General features: G+C 44.4%; 1 protein-coding gene across 1 annotated transcript; it reads left to right on the forward strand.

Annotated features, from left to right (window-relative positions):
- Positions 1–271: 271 nt before the first annotated feature.
- Positions 272–8,026, forward strand: LOC122918533 (cytochrome c oxidase assembly protein COX20, mitochondrial). The gene is made up of 4 exons (XM_044267065.1): positions 272–335; positions 6,800–6,914; positions 7,001–7,064; positions 7,758–8,026. Exons 1-4 carry the CDS (start codon positions 294–296, stop codon positions 7,888–7,890), a joined length of 354 nt encoding a protein of 117 aa, XP_044123000.1. The 5' UTR covers positions 272–293; the 3' UTR covers positions 7,891–8,026.
- The last annotated feature ends 8,783 nt before the right edge of the window (positions 8,027–16,809 follow it).

Here is a 16,809-nt window from a genome sequence, read left to right on the forward strand (position 1 = left end):
AGGGCGCTGTTCCGCCCCCGCCCCGCTGAGGATCCTGGTGCAGGGGTGTTTCACGAGCTGTCCTCCTCTCTTGGCCCCGGCTTCCCGGACTGCGGAGGGCCCGCTAGGGAGAAGCCGTCACCCGTTACTTTGAACAAAGGAGACGGCCTCACAAGCCAGGCGACGGCCCGGCGCGGCCACTGCAGAGACGCAGAAACGTTCCCTAAAATGGCGGCCGGCGCGCGGGGGCGGGGCTGGCGGGGCTTCCGCTCGCGGCGCGGGCGGGGCGGGGCCGCGTTCACCCACCGGAGCCCATGGCCGCCGCGCCAGACTCGGGCGAGCCCGCCAAGGGGAAGGTAACGGGGCGGTGGGGCGCGCGGGGCGCTCGGGCGGGGGGGCGGGCTGCAGACCCCGAGCCGGGCCCCGTCCCTGGCTTCTCCGGCGTCGCGGGCTCCAGACAGTTCCCGTCCCCACCCCGGCACGCTTTAGCTCCCTCACCGGGCCTGGGGGCGGGGGGGGATGAAGCCCCGGGCGGGAGAGCTGGGCGCTGGAAGGGGCTGGTGCCGGGGGAGCGTGGTTTCCGAGCTGCCGGAGGACAGGCTCTTGCGGGGTACTTAACACGGAGGGACCCAGAAGTGCCGTCGAGCAGTGAGAACCTGGGTTAGATCCTGAGCGGGAGGAGCGGAAGTCAAGCGGAGGGGTTTCCCTTTCAGTGCGCTGACTTGTAAACCGCACCATTCCACCCCTCTGCCTAAGATCCAGTCGCCACAGCCCGTGGCTCCCGGGATAAAACCCGAGGTCCTTGGCCTGGACCGTAAAGCCTTTGACCAAGCCCTTGTCAGCCTGTGTCCGGCTCGCCTACTTTCCAGAGGCTTTGGAGACGGTGGGCCGCGAAGGGAGGGCGCGTTCTCCTGGGCGGGGGGCGGGGGGCGCGCTCCTGACTCCCCAGCACAGACTGAAATGCGCCTGTTCCACCCCCCACCCAGCTCCCTTACTCGGCTTACTCGGCTGCGTCATTCCAGCAAGTCCCCGATTTCTGTCATCTGCCCCTTGGGCTCCTTAAGGGAACCCAATTTACCGCCTCAGTGCTGAACAGATAATAGATGTTCAGAAAATAGGAAAAAAGCCGTTTTCCAGTGGTAAGCTTATAAAGATGTTGACAGTGGATCAGGGATGCACAGGTATTGACTCAAGACCCGCTGTGTGCCAGAATGCTCCTAATCTACAATTACAGGATATGCTCTCTCCAGCTTGGAAAATTTTGCTACTTATTCAAAGTTACAGCTTTTCTGGGGACTTTAACTTTAAATTTCGCCAAGATCAAATGGTTAATATGAACAAATATTGGATAAATTATTTCCAGATTCGAAATCAAAACACAGTGTGTCAGTTTTGACGCTATTGGTATCTTTTGTTTTTCATGCCTCATATATTACTTGGAATATGCTTAATGTAACCAAGTGTGCCCTTATTTAAAAGTGGTTTATTTCAGGAGGCACCATAACTATATAAACGGGGCTTTTATCCTTCTTGTGTCTGGTTATTGCCTTTGATAGGAGATAACTGCCATCATTTCAGGGTCAGAAGTATGGTTTAGCCATTAAAAGTAAAAAAAAACCGGAAAGTATAATAATAATGACCTAACTGGTTCATCATTAGTAAAACGAAATACTGCGGTTGGTAAAATGAAGGATAGGTACAAGCCCTAAAACAGCACTGACCAGATTTGTGTGGTGAGGTTAAAGGAAAAAAAACAACCAAAGACTTATAAATTGCTCATGAAATACTCGTATCAAAGCTCACTAAGGAGATTATAAAATTTATATAACATAAGCTAGGACTGAATTAGTAGTCCAGGGTAATGTCAGAGAAGGAAGCCTGCAGTTACCAAGCTGACAGAACCAACCCTCAAAAACTCTGCTCCCATTCTTTACTCTCCAGGAAACTTTAAAATACGAAATTTGGTCCATGCCTACCAGGAAGGTGCTGTAGGTAAATTTTTAATTTATTAATAAACCCACTGAAGAAAGTGGTGTATGTATCTGCTGAGTATTAGGCACTAAACTAGGAGCTAAAGATACAGCCTTGATCAAAACAGGCGAAATGTTCCTTGTGGAACTCACATTCTACTGCAGGAATCAAACAGGAAATCCCACTGGCATTGACTGAGCCAACCATGCAGAGATCCTGGAGAAAGGCAGCACAGCACGGGCTAGGTCTCGTTTTATCAGAGGAGCGCCAGTGTACGAAGACTAGAAGACAAGATAAAGAGGGATTCAAGAAAGGAGGATGAGTACTAGGTCAAGGAGGGTGTCAGGTCCGGCAGGGTCTTCCCAGCAGTTGTAAGGCATGGAGGGTTTTCAAAGGACCATGATCCAGCCACCTGAGTGGAATCAAGATCTTTTAAGATACTGTGAGAGACCATGGTAGTCTGGGAGTAGCGGCAGCAGAGGTGAGAAGTGGTTCAGTTCCAGCTGTATTCGGTTCTGTATTCGGTCTGGTGTGGTGTGTCCCAGACTTGCCGGAGCACTGAACATGGGTTTGATGGAAGACATCAAGGATGACTCCTAAGGTTTTGGTATGCAAATTCGGTGAGTAGTGATGCCTGAAAAATATCATAATTGGAAATCCTAAATTCAAGACGCTTCTTTGACATACAAAAGGTGTCGCCTAGACCCATGAATTAGAAGACCGAACACTTGGGAGAGGCTAGATGTGATTTACCAAACTGGCAGGCATCGTCGTGTGAATGGCATTTAAGTGAAAGCCCGCATTTCTGAGCGGGCCAGGGCAGCTCTTCAGGCTGAGGGCTCGTCAGAGGAGGGAACAGAAGCCAAACTGCTAGGAATGGCCAGTGAGGTGGAAACCCAGAAGCTCTGTCCTCTTTGAAGCTAAGTAAAGAAAATGTTTCAGAAACAAATGATTATCTGTGCCATGTGTTGGTCTGGACCAAGCCGCTGCGGTGCAGTGTAGGGATCAATGTTCTTTGAAGGGACTTAAACAGAGAAGAGGCTTCTAACACGTAGGTTAACGAGTTTTGCAGTGAAAGGGAGCAGAGAAATGGGGTAGTAGTTTAGGAGGCTTGTGGAGGAAAGAAGTGTCAAAAGAGTTTTTTTATACTGGAGAGGAAAAATAATGGTGCAGATGAGGACAGGGTGACTAGAAGCAACTTCTGCAGTGAAATCAACTGCAGTTAGGACCAGTGGGGCGCCTGGGGGCTCAGTCGTTAAGTGTCTGCCTTCGACTCAGGTCATGATCCCAGGGTCCTGGGATGGAACCCTGTCTCTGGCTCTCTGCTCAGAGGGGTGTCTGCTTCTCCCTCCCCCCCACCCCCACTCACGCTCTATTTCAAGTAAAATCTTTTAAAAAAAAGAAGAAGAAGAGAGCCAGTTCACCCTATGCAGCAAGAGGAAGGACTCTGTATACTCATGCAGAGACGTTTGGCAGTGGGAAATGGGCTGGCTCTAATTCAGTGTATTTCCTTAAATTATTAAATTGATATTCCAGCTTAGAAATCTTTTAAGCATCTTTTGGTTTCATCAAGGTGAGCTGGAAGATCTGCTGTTCTAAATCTAAGCTTTAAAACTTCATGGGATGCCTGGCTGACTCAGTTGGCAGAGGGCTGGACTCTTAATTTTGGGGTCTTGAGTTTGAGCCCCATGCTGGGTGTCGTTTACCTAAAAAAAAATTTTTTTTAAAGATTTTTAGCCTACGAGTTTAAACTTTCATTAGTTTAAGGCTTAAGTTTGTTAACAGCAAAAGTTAAACCTTAAGATTGCAGACTATGCAGGGAAAAAAAATGTGAAATGCTAGTACATCATAAATAGAACTACGTAAAAGGGATTTATGGCTTGAACCCTCTATTAATTTGAGACTTATAGTTCAGTGTACTTTCTAAAAACATTGTATGTGCTTAAGATTGGTTCTTCATTTTCCTGTATTTGCTTTTAAGTAATCTGTAGTCTAAACTCCAACTTTACCAGGAGGCCAAGTATTCTCTACCCAGCTTTCATACAAATTGCAGAGAAACGGTAATGTACTTAGTCCTGCCCACCCCCTCCCCCCACAAGACGTGTAACCTTTGGAAAACGTCTCCCTGAGCCTTCGTTTTTTCATTTATGACCCAATGGTTAAGTGACAAAGACCAGGTTTTGGAGATCTGGCCACATTAGAGGTTGAGAACAAGGAACGTAACGGGCCTGGCAGGAGCAGCCCCCCCCCCGCCCCCCGCCCCCACCTCCCAATCAGGGCATTTATCAGACGAGCGCTGGTTTCCCAGCTTCGGCCTTGCTGACGCAACCTCGGTTTTGCTGGGCGCGGGGCTGATCAATGCTGAGAAGGTCTGGCGGCAGCACCCTTGGCCTGGAGCCACACGTTGGGCTTTAAAAGGTTCCATTTTAAAAAGGAGATGTAATTTCTGTTAAGGCATCTTTTTAAATAAGCAGATTAAAAAAAAAAAAAAAAGATGTATTCATTACAGAGTGTGCACAGGGGGAAGGGGGCAGAGGGAGAATCTCTAGCAGTTGGCCTTGAGCACAGAGCCAGACGCAGGGCTCCAGCAGGGGACCCTGAGATCATGACCTGAGCTCAAAAGAGACGCTTTTCACATTGTGCCACCCAGACACATTTTAAAAGCACTTTAACGATTTTAAGAGAACGGGGCGCGGGGGCGGGGGGCAAGCATACTCCACGCTGAGCGCAGACCCTGATGCAGGGCTCCATGGCACAACCCTGAGATGACGACCCAAGCCAGAAAATAGCGAGCCTTGGCCGACTGAGCCACCCAGGCACCCAAAACTATTTTTCTAAGCAGTATCTAAAAGCGGTTTCCTCAATCTGCTAGGTTCACAGGGGAGAAAAAAAAAAACAAACAAACAAAAATCTTTAAGTTTTCCAAACTCAGATAGCCGCGGCCCATCCCAGACCGGAGTCAGCATCTGAGGGGGGGCAGGGATAATGAAAACCTCGGGACCGAGAAAGATGCTGTCCTAGCGGACTCGAGCAGCAATCTCGGGATTTGACAAGCATACTTCTACTTTGTGAGGAACCGGGGTTTAAGAGCATGTTGTCCAAGTGCCCCACAAATGTTTTGTCTGCGGATTCGGGGCTACCCTGGGGTCACGCTAGGGCTCTGCCATGGAAGGGAAGCCACACAAAACAGCTATGGTGTGGTGTGTGCAGTGGCCTGTCCGATAGTTCCTTTTCTTCTCAGGACCCCCAACCCCTGTGGTGGAAGGTGGTGGTGGTCTATAGCTTCTAAGACCTAAAAGGGGCACTGATCACCACCTTGGCCTTCCTCTAGGAAAGGAAGCTCCTCTGAAGGTGCGGGCGTTAGCCCTGGCCTGGAATGTGGGGCCCCACTGTCTGCAGAGCGGCTCACGACCCTCCCGCCAGCCAGGACTATATTCCACTTGGCTTTTGAACTTTTTTCTCCTGAGTTTTTGTCTAAATAAAGCAAAATAATCTATCAGCAGAATTCAATCCCCCAGCCTCTAAGATTTATATTGAAGAGCTTTTTACAACTGAAGCTGCAACACTGAGCACCTGCTGTGTCCAACAAATGATGTTAGGCTGTGTGTCGGGGTGGGGCTTGGAGAGGGACAGAGAGACAAAAGTTTTTAAAAAGGGGGGGGGAATAATCCAGAAAATATGTAGTTTTTGCTTTATTATGAACCAAATCACACTTGGTCTTTTCTGGCAGCGGTTTGAGCCAAAGAAGCCAACAGGGGAATATACAATCCAGAACATCCTTTGTCATTCAGCCTGTGACCTGACTTGCCTTTTCTGGTTCCTTTCCCTTCCTGTTACTTTCGAGGCACCCCCTCACCCTCCACAATCCTCCCGTTTAAGCAGAAAACCCTGCTTCATACTAAATCAAGTTTTAGGGAAGTCTCATGAAGTCTTCTAAGTCCTTACTAATGGGAATGCCACAATGAAACAAACAAAAGTGTGTCCTTCCCTCCCAGAGCCCTAAAATGGAGTTCCACTTGACATTAAAACATGGAAACATGTGAAGGTTAAGCTGGCAGGATCTTTTTTTAATCAAATCAAATCCATAAATCCCATGAAAACTGCGGAGAAACAATGTAAGAATCATTCATTTTCACACTTGAAGGAATTTATGACGTAGCCCAATGCCTTTCATTACAGAAGGGTGGGCCACAGAGATTAAAAAAATACATGTATCCTACAGGTGATCCAGTTAGTGGCAGAGCCGAAACAAAACCCAACTGGGGATTTCCAGCTTTTCCCATCACACCTTCCCTCCCCTAAGTGTAGTTGCCATGTCCTACCAACAAAGACTCCAATCCAGTCCAGTGCAGTTTCTCACCACAGCTAAGGAAACGAGAGAGCTACTGCACACATTTTTAATACCAATAAAATCTGAAGTTCTTGAATTTAAAACCTTATTATTATCAGCAAACCTGGTTAGAATAATTCTACTTTTCCCATTTGTGTCCCCCAAACTGGAAGAACTGTGGTGCTCATTTCAGGGATGGCCAGATTCCCAGATCATTTCATAGATGTTTAAAAAGACCTCATAAAATAGCATATGCTGTTACCCCCAGACCAGTTAGTAAGTTTCGTAATATTAACACCATAATTTAATTGGTTTAGGTTTAAGTTGCCCTGCTGTTAGGGGGTTTTCTGGTCAGATTCTCAAGGTCTCCTACTTAAAATTCAGACTGTAGGCCAAAAGCCTGATGACCAATGATGATAAACCAAGATTCATGGTTATCACCTAGCACATTCTCTGATCTTTGCCAAACCAGTAAAATATTTACTTGTTCAATCCAGGTTCTCTTCTGTTTTATCCTAGCCCTTTAAGCTCCTAGGAATTTTAGATGTTGAGAACATCCCCTGTGCTCGGGACTCGGTATTGTATGGTTCATTAGGATCTGTTGTGGCTGGCCTTGGACATTTTTTATTAACTAGTGAGTATCTTTTTCTTAATGTATGATGGACATTTTCTAAATGGACTAATGTCGAATTTAATTACGGTGGTTATGGTTTTTGACAGGTAGGATTAGAAGATCATGTGATGTTGGAGTAGGAGGATTTATCTTGGTGACTTTAGGATGCTGGTATGTGTACCAAGTAATTCAAGAAGATCCAGGATCATGATTGATCTATTTCAAGCACATGCTCTTTCCAAGCAATCTGTCACTGGAAGACTCCCACCCCCTCAGTGAGGAATGTTTTGTTTTTTGTAATTTAATGGAAACTTGCCTTACAAAATGGTAATGCTGGGATGCCTCTTTCAAGCATGGATATGCAGACACATCGTACATACCATTTGTCAAATGAGCAGATGAATGGGTGCCATTCCACCTTACCAAGTTACGATGTCTAACCTGGGAAGGCCTCAACCTCTCAGGTCACCCTGATGCTCTCATTTCCTGCTCATGACATTACAGCTGAAAAGCCTCCTCTTAAGAATGTGCCCACAACTGCTGAAACCCGTGCATGGATTTCCTGTGTTCTGAGCAAGAAAAGCCAGAGCCAAGAGTACATAGTTTATATATGGTTCCACTGGAGGAGATTCTACCAGAAAAACCAAGCTAGATGGGGTCAAAAGCCTCACTTTAGGTACCTATCTTAGTGATTTGTTAATGACACTGAACCACTCCAGAACAGCCCTCCAAATTACAACGGTTGTATTCATACAGTCTTGGGGTAACCATCTGTAAACATCTTAGATTTTGTTACTACAAATCTCAAAATGGTTTCTAGAGGAAATTTTCTGTTAAAATGACTCAGTTGTGTTTTCTTGTAAGGTTCCATTGTAGGTATAATTACGCAAAGCTAAGAATCCAGGAAAGAATTGCCAGAGATGGAATTAAAAATCAGATTCTCTACGAAAGTACCCACCTTGATCCTGAAAGAAAACAAAGCAAGAGCGGCAGCTGAGCAGGGTCTCAAGCATCAAAAACCCAACGGTGGCTGCAGGGGTTGGTGCGAATTGCATGGAGGGCAGCCGATCACCCTCCTGTGTGCGTCTCCCACCAGACTTTCAGTCATAAAATAAAAGATGGTGTGTGTTGCAGTTTTCTTTTTTTTTTTTTTTTAAACACTTGTACGAAGGCCCACACTTGCTGGCCCTTGCTCTACTGCCAGGAAAGCATCTTTTGGATTTGCCGAACTTGGTGCAGAGACCAGAGTATAAACAAGACTCTTCTGCTGGATTTCCAAACTCCTCTTAGAGACAAACCACTGTACTACTGCACCTTGTTAAAAATGAGGCAGTACTCCCCGGTTTCTAAAGTCAGTACCTTTGTAAGAACACTAATGGTTTTTTTTGACTTTGCAAATTGCTATTTTTAAAAATGAACACTCACTGCTTGACCCTATTCCATTTTTTAGAACAGGTAGGTCATCTCCCCAAAAGTAAAGATGAAGGTAGTTTTTAAAACGCTCTATGTGTTTCTGGATGTATGCAGTGTTTTGGAATTTAAACAGACACCTGGCACGCACAGAAGTATCTTCAGAACTAGTCTGATGCAAAACCACCACAGGATCACACACACACATCACTACACTAATACGTCATTTAGAATTCAATCCGCTGCTATTAAAAAAGGGCAAAAAACAAGGCACCCAACCAAGTCCACAGCATTTATTCATTCAGGAAAAAAACTCTCCCTCTCCAAAGCAATGCAATTTGTTTTAATGTCAACATTACTTTTAAGAGAATCTTTTAAATATAACACAAAACACAAGCTAGAGGTGTTCCTGGTTAAGAAATGATGAAAAAGACCAGCAGACAAGGACTCTGGCATCATTAATGATCCTGTTACTTGATTATCACGGTAGGCCAGAGAAGGTGAAGCTATCCTGAGATTTTATCTTGTTCTCTCACAGCTTTTCAAGGGGGAAGTGGGGAGTGCGTGCTTGGTCCGGTTCACAGGAAGGGGCATCTTCCCTCCTGCGCCCACTTTTCCTGGGGTCCTTCTGAGGGGCAGCGCACGCAGGCTATGCGGTTTACCAAATGCCACTGTCAAGCATGAGCCTGCAGATACTTGTACTGACCCTAATCCTCTCGCAGCCACCACAGGTAGGACTTGGACACTAATTAGGAAAGGCTGTTGTTAGAAAGGAAAAGGCAGTTTCCAAGACTGTACCACCTGCCCACTCTACGGGCACAAGTCAGAGCTGAATCCAGTCTGCGTTACTCCAACTGACCAGTCCCTCCCATTTTAGGAGGCAGCGCCATATGGGAGCAGGGGGACCCCTGAGGAGTACTCCTCAGCCCCGATCTCTAATGTCTGTGCACTTATGACCTCCGCTTCCGCTTCCAAACGCATGCAGAGAGAGAACTGGGCGACCGGATGGGAGTCTTGACTAAATCCCCGCCTAGCTCTCCCGTACTAGGGTTACATCTTACCCTGAGTAAGAGAAACCTCTCTCGGCCGGCAAAATTTCCAAGGCCTTCACCAGTAACAAGGTTAGTTCACTTTCCCAGCAGAATGACTGCGTAAACTGGAGACCTGGATAAAAACAAAGTGGTGACACACTTACTTGGATAACTTTTAAAATATCAGTAAGTATAAGTAATAGCTGGGGAAGGAAATGGGTATTAATAACCTATTTCCTTCCCCAACGATTAAGAGGTCACAGAAACGCTAACAGGTTACTGGGCTACACGACGCACTCCAGGTCCCCACGCCGTCGCTGCTGGATACTGCGGACAAGGCCTCCACACAGACTTCACGCTCCCACTTCTGGCCTCCCGCCCCATCTACTTGCCCTCTGCCACCCAAGTCCAAGTCCGAACTGTGTGAGCTCTGTGCCCATCCCCTCTGCGTGGGCACCCCCGGCCTCTGCTCCAGCTTTTCCTTTCCAGCTAATTCTCTCCGTCCCTTCTGCTCACTGACCTCTGGGCAGGAGAATCCCCTTCTCATCTAGGTTCTCCTACTACTAGCTACCACTTTGACCGGTCACTTAGGCTCCAAGCAGAGCTTCAGCGTCTCATAGAGAACCCTCCTTGGTGTCTGGCGTGAAACCAGCCACGCGTGTCTGCTGGATCGCATCACTGAACGTCCACTGGCCCAGAGACAGAGTCCGGGCTCCCCCTCATCCAAACGCGCCTTCCACGCCCCGGACTGACGAGTGACCTACCTCTCGTGCCCACTCGGGAGCCTCCGGCTGCACCGCTTCCTTCACTGTTTCGTGAACTCCAGAACTTCACACTAGGTGATATAGCAGTAGATACCAGCTAAATAGCTGATTAAAATAGAAGTGTGGTCATTAGTCATTTGAAAAACCTCTCTGGGCTTTATCTATCATACTTCGTTAAATCTTTCTAGCGCTCTAAGCATTTCCCCCTTCCCTCAACCCCTCCCTTCTTTTCCTTGACTACTTGGCTTTTCCATCACAGTAAAAGGACCTCAGGGAATTTAAAATTAACTAGAAGCTTTTCTCTGGACTTGTGATTTATAATGACTGAGTTCGGCAACAAAAAATTTTAACTATTCCTAACACCATTATTTGATTCGCAAGCATCTTTTTAGTCTACGTACCTCTACTCCATCGCTGGTTTCCCTTTGCTTCGATTACATAATGCGAGGAGGTCTATATAATAAATTCAGGATTCCTGTTTATGCACTTTTCAGCAAAGAGCTAGGGATCAAATGGGGTTTGAATCCTTCTATTCCTAGATAAAAATCTGTAGTGATGGGGGTCAAGGCACCCCTTTAAGATTCATGTTAATATATGTACTTTACTTGGGTAAACAAGATCTGAAGTAGAAAAATTAAAGCGACTGCTTGAATTCTGATTTTTAATGGTCCTCTGGAATATTTTTTGGAAGCATCTTAAAATAGGGTCCAGTGGTCATTCAATCAGGACATATACCAATATCCTCCACCACCCGAGTCCTGGCATCTTACACAGCTGATTTTATGCAATAAGCTCCATCTTTTTCTCTTAAAATAGGAAGCTTTGGGGGGCAAAAACTTATTACCAGGATCTTGAAAGTCTTACATTTTGAAGCTGTTGTAACACGAACACTACAGGTGTTGCAAGTAGTTTTCAACTACATTTGCCCTACTCTTCACTTTCTAGAGTACAGATGATTTCCACCCCCCCCCCCGCCACCGCCCGCCCACCAAGTCCTTCTATCTGGACAAAACTACCAGTGACATTATAAGCAGGTACGAAATTCAGAAAGGCTTCTACTGTTCCCTTTTTAAGTTTAGATCAAGTTAAAAATCTGTTCAACCACCTTACATGGTCTACCCCTCAGGAAATCAAATAATCTGCAAACCCTGGTTTCTTAATGGATCGGTTTCCACAGAAATGTTTCTTCCCTTTAGACCATGAGGACAAGTCATATGCAATGAACCCTATGCTTTGCCATCTGAATTCAAAGCTTCTGAAACAAATGTTCTAGTTAAAAAAAATTTTTTTCCCCCTCAAATGAACAAAATGTTAGGATTTTTACCTTTTGGATCTGAAACCGAGCTGTCTGCTCTTTCAGCCATTAGATTTTTAGTGGACACAGTAGAACTGAGTTTCAGTGAGCAACTCCTGACAGCTGCATTTCAAATCAGTATAGCAGCCGGGTCCTCTCATTTCACCGAGATACATTATTCTGGAGTATGCGGCGGAAGAACAATAGATTTCCTCTAAGCTGTTTAGCAAGTCTTAAATGACTTCTGGGCAATGAGAAATTATTTGCTCTGGAGACACCGAGCTTTTTATTCCTTCTGTCTTTACAATTTAAATTTACTTCCTATAGTTGGTGTTTCCACTTTGACATGGAGCGCTACGTCCTCATTCTCCAAAAGGCTCGGTCTAGTTTCCAAATGTTTATAAGCTAGTAAAGAGTATCTGTGCGTTTTGCAAAGATGCAGAAGGTTGGGAAAAACAAAGGACATGGGTATCTTAGACTCATTTTTCTACATTAAAATATTTTAAGTATTTAAGCTCTGCGAGTGAGAAGTAGTAAAATGAATGTCTTACAAAAAATTAAAACAGAAGGAATTTGAATGGTTCGAACCTTATAAGGATTCGGCTCCATTTGCATAGTCTTAAACCTAGGTGAGAGGACCGCCACCGGCTTACCACCACTGACTAGCTCACATCTCAGGTATGCGAAGGGTAAAGTGAGAAAACCTTTTTTTCCCCTGTTTATACAATCTACCCATCTGGGTTAACAGTTATTTCCTTTTCCCATCCTTTTACATAAGGGAGTTCTAATGAAAGTGATCCTGGAAGCCCAATGTAACAAGTGTTAAATGTACAAGCAGCAATTAATTTGGAATACCTATTAGAATCACTGGAACACATTTAGTTGGGCCCTTTTACTCTTCCACACAGCACATTCACATGGACAGACTAAGGAAAAGGAGATGAAATTTAAATCAGCATTTTTTTTTTGTTTTGCTTTATTACCTTAAAAAAATATGTTAATTTGGAACCTTTTATTGTACTTGACCATGATGCTCCCACTCCCGTTCACTACATACAACTGAAACATAAGGACACCTTCTGTTCACAGCTACCTGTTACCTGCCGTTCAAGTAAACCCCCACCGTTCTTCGGAAGGATGGAGTTTACCTCCCCTTCTCTTGGCATGCCCTAATCCTTCACAGCTTTTACATCACGGGTTAACGGACTATACTGGCCATCTCACTATTTTGTTTCTTAATCTTTTCGCTGATGCCCATTAGTGAATAGGCTTCTCAGGCGCTTGCCAAGTGCAGAATACTTGACCGTCCCAAGCGGACCTGACTTCCTCCAACATCACGGACTGGAAGAGCAGTGGCAGGAAGCTCCGTGTCCATGAGGCAGACCGTGAGCTTTCCAGCCCCTAATCCCCACAGCACCACCGGCTGCGCCGCGGTCACTAACGGTGCAGCAGAGGAGGAAGTCCACTTTCCCCTGAAGACCTTTCTCTATCTGCCTGGACGGTTATTACCTCAACACTTTTGACTACAGCATATTGTTTCTCATACCCACAGATCCAGCTTTGTTTAAAAGCAAAACCCTGTTCTTGTCAAGACGCAAGGATGTGTTGGATCCTGGCACGAGAAGGGAAACAACAACTATAATCTTCCTAGGCAATGATCAAGTAAATACAAATTTAAGCACATTGTTAAGGTCTTGTCCCAATAACCTACCTAACCAGTGGTTCCTGATGTGCTGGCTTAGCAGTCTGTCTGTTCCCTTACAAATACTCATCTGCGAACACAACGAAATTCCCCAGCTACCTACGTCATTACCAAATACCTGTCCTTACTCCGCTTTCCATAGTGACAGCACATCCCCAACGTAACCTCACAATTCATGCAGGTGCCACATTTTAAAAGAAAGTCTAGGTGAACGTGTCAAACATAGTATTTTACAATCTACTCAGCCGTACAGACTAAATTTAGGTCCTTAGGCAATCTAATTAAATATATCCAATCACCTAGATTTTTAGTCAACTGGGTAGGTCGGACAGTACAGCCTTACTCTAAGTGCAAACTGTTAGCCATTTCCCACCAACCTAAAGCCCTCTTACTTTGGGGGCTCCAGCCACCCCCCAAATCAAAGTGTGACCATCAAATAAGTACCATGTTTTTAGCAAAACACAGTAAAAATGAACTATGAAGGTAGGTTATTTCAACTACTTGATTTCACACACACATAAATTTAAACTTTGGAATGTTAAGATGCTGCGGATCCTGGGTTTTCGCTTTGTCCTACCCCACACACTCGAAAGAGATACATACTGTATCCATCAGCACACTTTTAGGTCCCTTCCAAAATAATTCTGAAGGGTTTGTTTCAATATCAAGGTTAGTAAAGATTAGTAAGACAAAGGTTAGCTACACAAAGATGCTTAGTATTTGTCTAACGTGGGATCTGCAAGCACTGGCAACGAGGTATAATAACAAAACCAAAAAAATGGGCATTAGAGCAACCAAAATAAAAACCCAACCACTCAAATGGTGAGACCTACCACCTGTGTGTTCTAGCGGAGAAGCTGAACATAATAGGGCCAAGGAGGACATTCAACTCTAAAAACTATCCAAGTTACCAGAAGGGTAGTCTAGTTTTAAGTAAGTTTAGGCCAGTAACAGTATGAAGAGACCAGTTTCCACTGACTAATAAATTCATACTGCTGTTTTGGGAGCTAATGCAGGGGATTCTTACTCAAAGTACTAACTTAATATCCTTTAACGCTTGTATTAACAAATGCAACCTACTGCCAAGGTCAGAACACCACATATCCTTACTAAAAAATGTTAAAACTGAAACCAAGTTTCTCTCAGAGCCTCAGAAACGGGAACGACAAAGTTTCGATTCAATCCATTTTAAAAACTTTAAGAGAAAATGGCTTTAGAAAAAAATACCATTCTACAGTATTTGTACAGTATTTTGTAGCAATTCTACAAATATTTCTACAGTATTTCACGGACTATTCTGCGGTATGGGAGCAAAGATCATTCTCTCCTACAGGTTCCACCCTCTTTTTTTTTTTTAAAAGATGTCTTAGAGTTACATGTATGGAGGGAATTACAGAAATAAAACTTTTTAAGATCCACATTTATGTCTAAATACCAGAAACCAAGACTTGGGCTATGAAAGATAGGATTATGCCTTCTTCAGCAGAAGCTGCTTCTGGTTTCGGCTTTTTCAAGTATCAGATATGCTCCCATAGAACTCTATCATCATCAGGTCTTTGTACGTGACAAGTCTATACCACTGCTTAAAAAGCTATGAAAATACTTCATTTTTATTTGTGCAATGGGATGTATTAAATGATCCTAGGATAAAAAGCCAATTTATGTCAACCTTATAGAAAAACAAGTTGTTCAACTCATACAACTGATGCAAACATTAAATTCAGAACATAATCTGTCCATGAATGTAACCTCTCCAGAAAGTCAAAAATACTTAAACTTTTCCTTAAAAAAATTTAAGCACTTTTTCGAAGAAAATGGGTCTTTTAAGAAGCTTCAACACCTCATTAGTGCTCAGGACCCTCTAGTTTCAATGTCCTTATTGTCAGACTGATCTATCCTAGGCCAATGTGAGCTGCTTGTTTTGTGGATTTTAGAGGACTTCCTTTTGTCATTTCAATGTCAGACTGATTGGACTCCAGCTTCATTCTAAGATTTCATCTTCCTGTGATAGATATCCAGTATCAGGGCCAGAGGTTAGTGCTGGCCTCCTAGGTCCAAGCCCGAGTTCTCAGTCAAGGCCAGACAGGAGTGAGCAAGATGTAAACTACCAGCAACCAATGAAGCGTTCTACGGGACAGCATCAGTTACGCCATTTCTATCTTGCACTGCTTTCTGCCTTCCTTCCTGACTCCCCTATCATGCTGTTTGACACGACTGTAGCTAACCAATCTGATCCAACACCCGACTCAGGATGATCGGTCCAACTCCCTGCAGAACTTTCTAGAGAAAGCACCACTTAAAGCAACAGCCATCTCACGGGAGTAGTTGGGACCCCTGTTCAGAACTATGCCTTTAGTTTACTCGGTGCTTTGCTTGCCACAGAGAGGTAGGCAAGAGCAGGGTCAGAGACTAAACCCAGTTTCTCACTGGCAGAGCTTACGTTGGCCCAACGGCAATCCTCACTTTTCTCCCTCTTGCTTGCTTGCGACCTGCTCCACTCTGATCTTCTGAGTTTCTTAAACACGAAGCTTCTTTCTTTCCATACATATTAATTCTAAACCTGAGGCAGCGTGCTTGCTTCGGCAGCACATATACTCAACTTGAGGCTGCTTCTGGAAACTTGAATTCTCCTGGACAGTAGTGATATCTATTGCACCTTTCTTCCCAAAGTTTTCTGGGCTGCGCAAGGCATGACAGTCTACCAAAGTATTACTTGGCCATTACTCTCCCTCTGAGATTATTAGAGTATGAATTGCTTACAAGCTAGAAGACAGATCCACGATTCTTCAAAGGTACCTAAAACACTGATTAGCAACAAAGGTTGAACTTTTTCCCCTGGGTAGGTCTATGCAGTCCTAGTAATTATAATGTATACTGCAAAACAGTTCATGCCAGCAGTTGCTACCAGTAAGCTAACTGCTAAGAAAACAAATCCCTCGAGACACTACCTTGTACCTTACGGTAATTACAGGATTAGCCTTTGTTCCAAAATTTATCAACTAAACCTACACCACCATCTAAAACTCAACTCCAGCTCGGCTTGTAGCAAAATTCCTAGGAGTTATGAAGAAGTTTAAGATCTGATTTAAAATGGCTAAAATAAAAAATCTTAAAGCAAACAAATAGACAAACCTAAACTTACCAGAACCTAAAACACCAACAAAACACTAGACTGTAGTCAAGTTTTAGTTCTACAGTTTGACTCCTGATTGATTCCTCACTTCACATCAGTGAGGGGCCTTTAAGAAGATTAAGTGTTCTGTGCAAACCCAATAGAATTACGATTAGGGGATCTAATGTCGTCACATAGCTACGGTTAAGTTAGCAGTGTTGTGTAGTAGTGATATCAATGATGGCTTCTAAAAGCATCGGTTCCCAGAGTTTCATGTATTAGATACGTGCGTATAAGATATTCGGTTGAGGACAGCCATTAGCATTTGGTAAAGATGGTAAATGGAGTGTTAACTTCTCCCAGCCAGTACACCATTTCCCCTCATTAAAATGTTAAGTCATCTGGGGGGAGGGGAAGGAAGAATTCAACTTTACTTCATAATTCAAAGTCAATTATCAGTATACATTTAAGTTTTTAAAACCTAAATGTTCCAAGTACAGAGTAAAGAATAAGCTGTCCAGAAAGCACACACTTAAATTTTCTCCTCTTGGGAGTTTTATAAAGGGATTTTGAACCTTGATGGCGAGAATCCCAAAACGAGAG

The sequence above is a fragment of the Neovison vison genome, chromosome 10 (assembly GCF_020171115.1).
Source record: "Neovison vison isolate M4711 chromosome 10, ASM_NN_V1, whole genome shotgun sequence".
In the NCBI taxonomy this organism is placed as follows: domain Eukaryota; kingdom Metazoa; phylum Chordata; class Mammalia; order Carnivora; family Mustelidae; genus Neogale; species Neogale vison.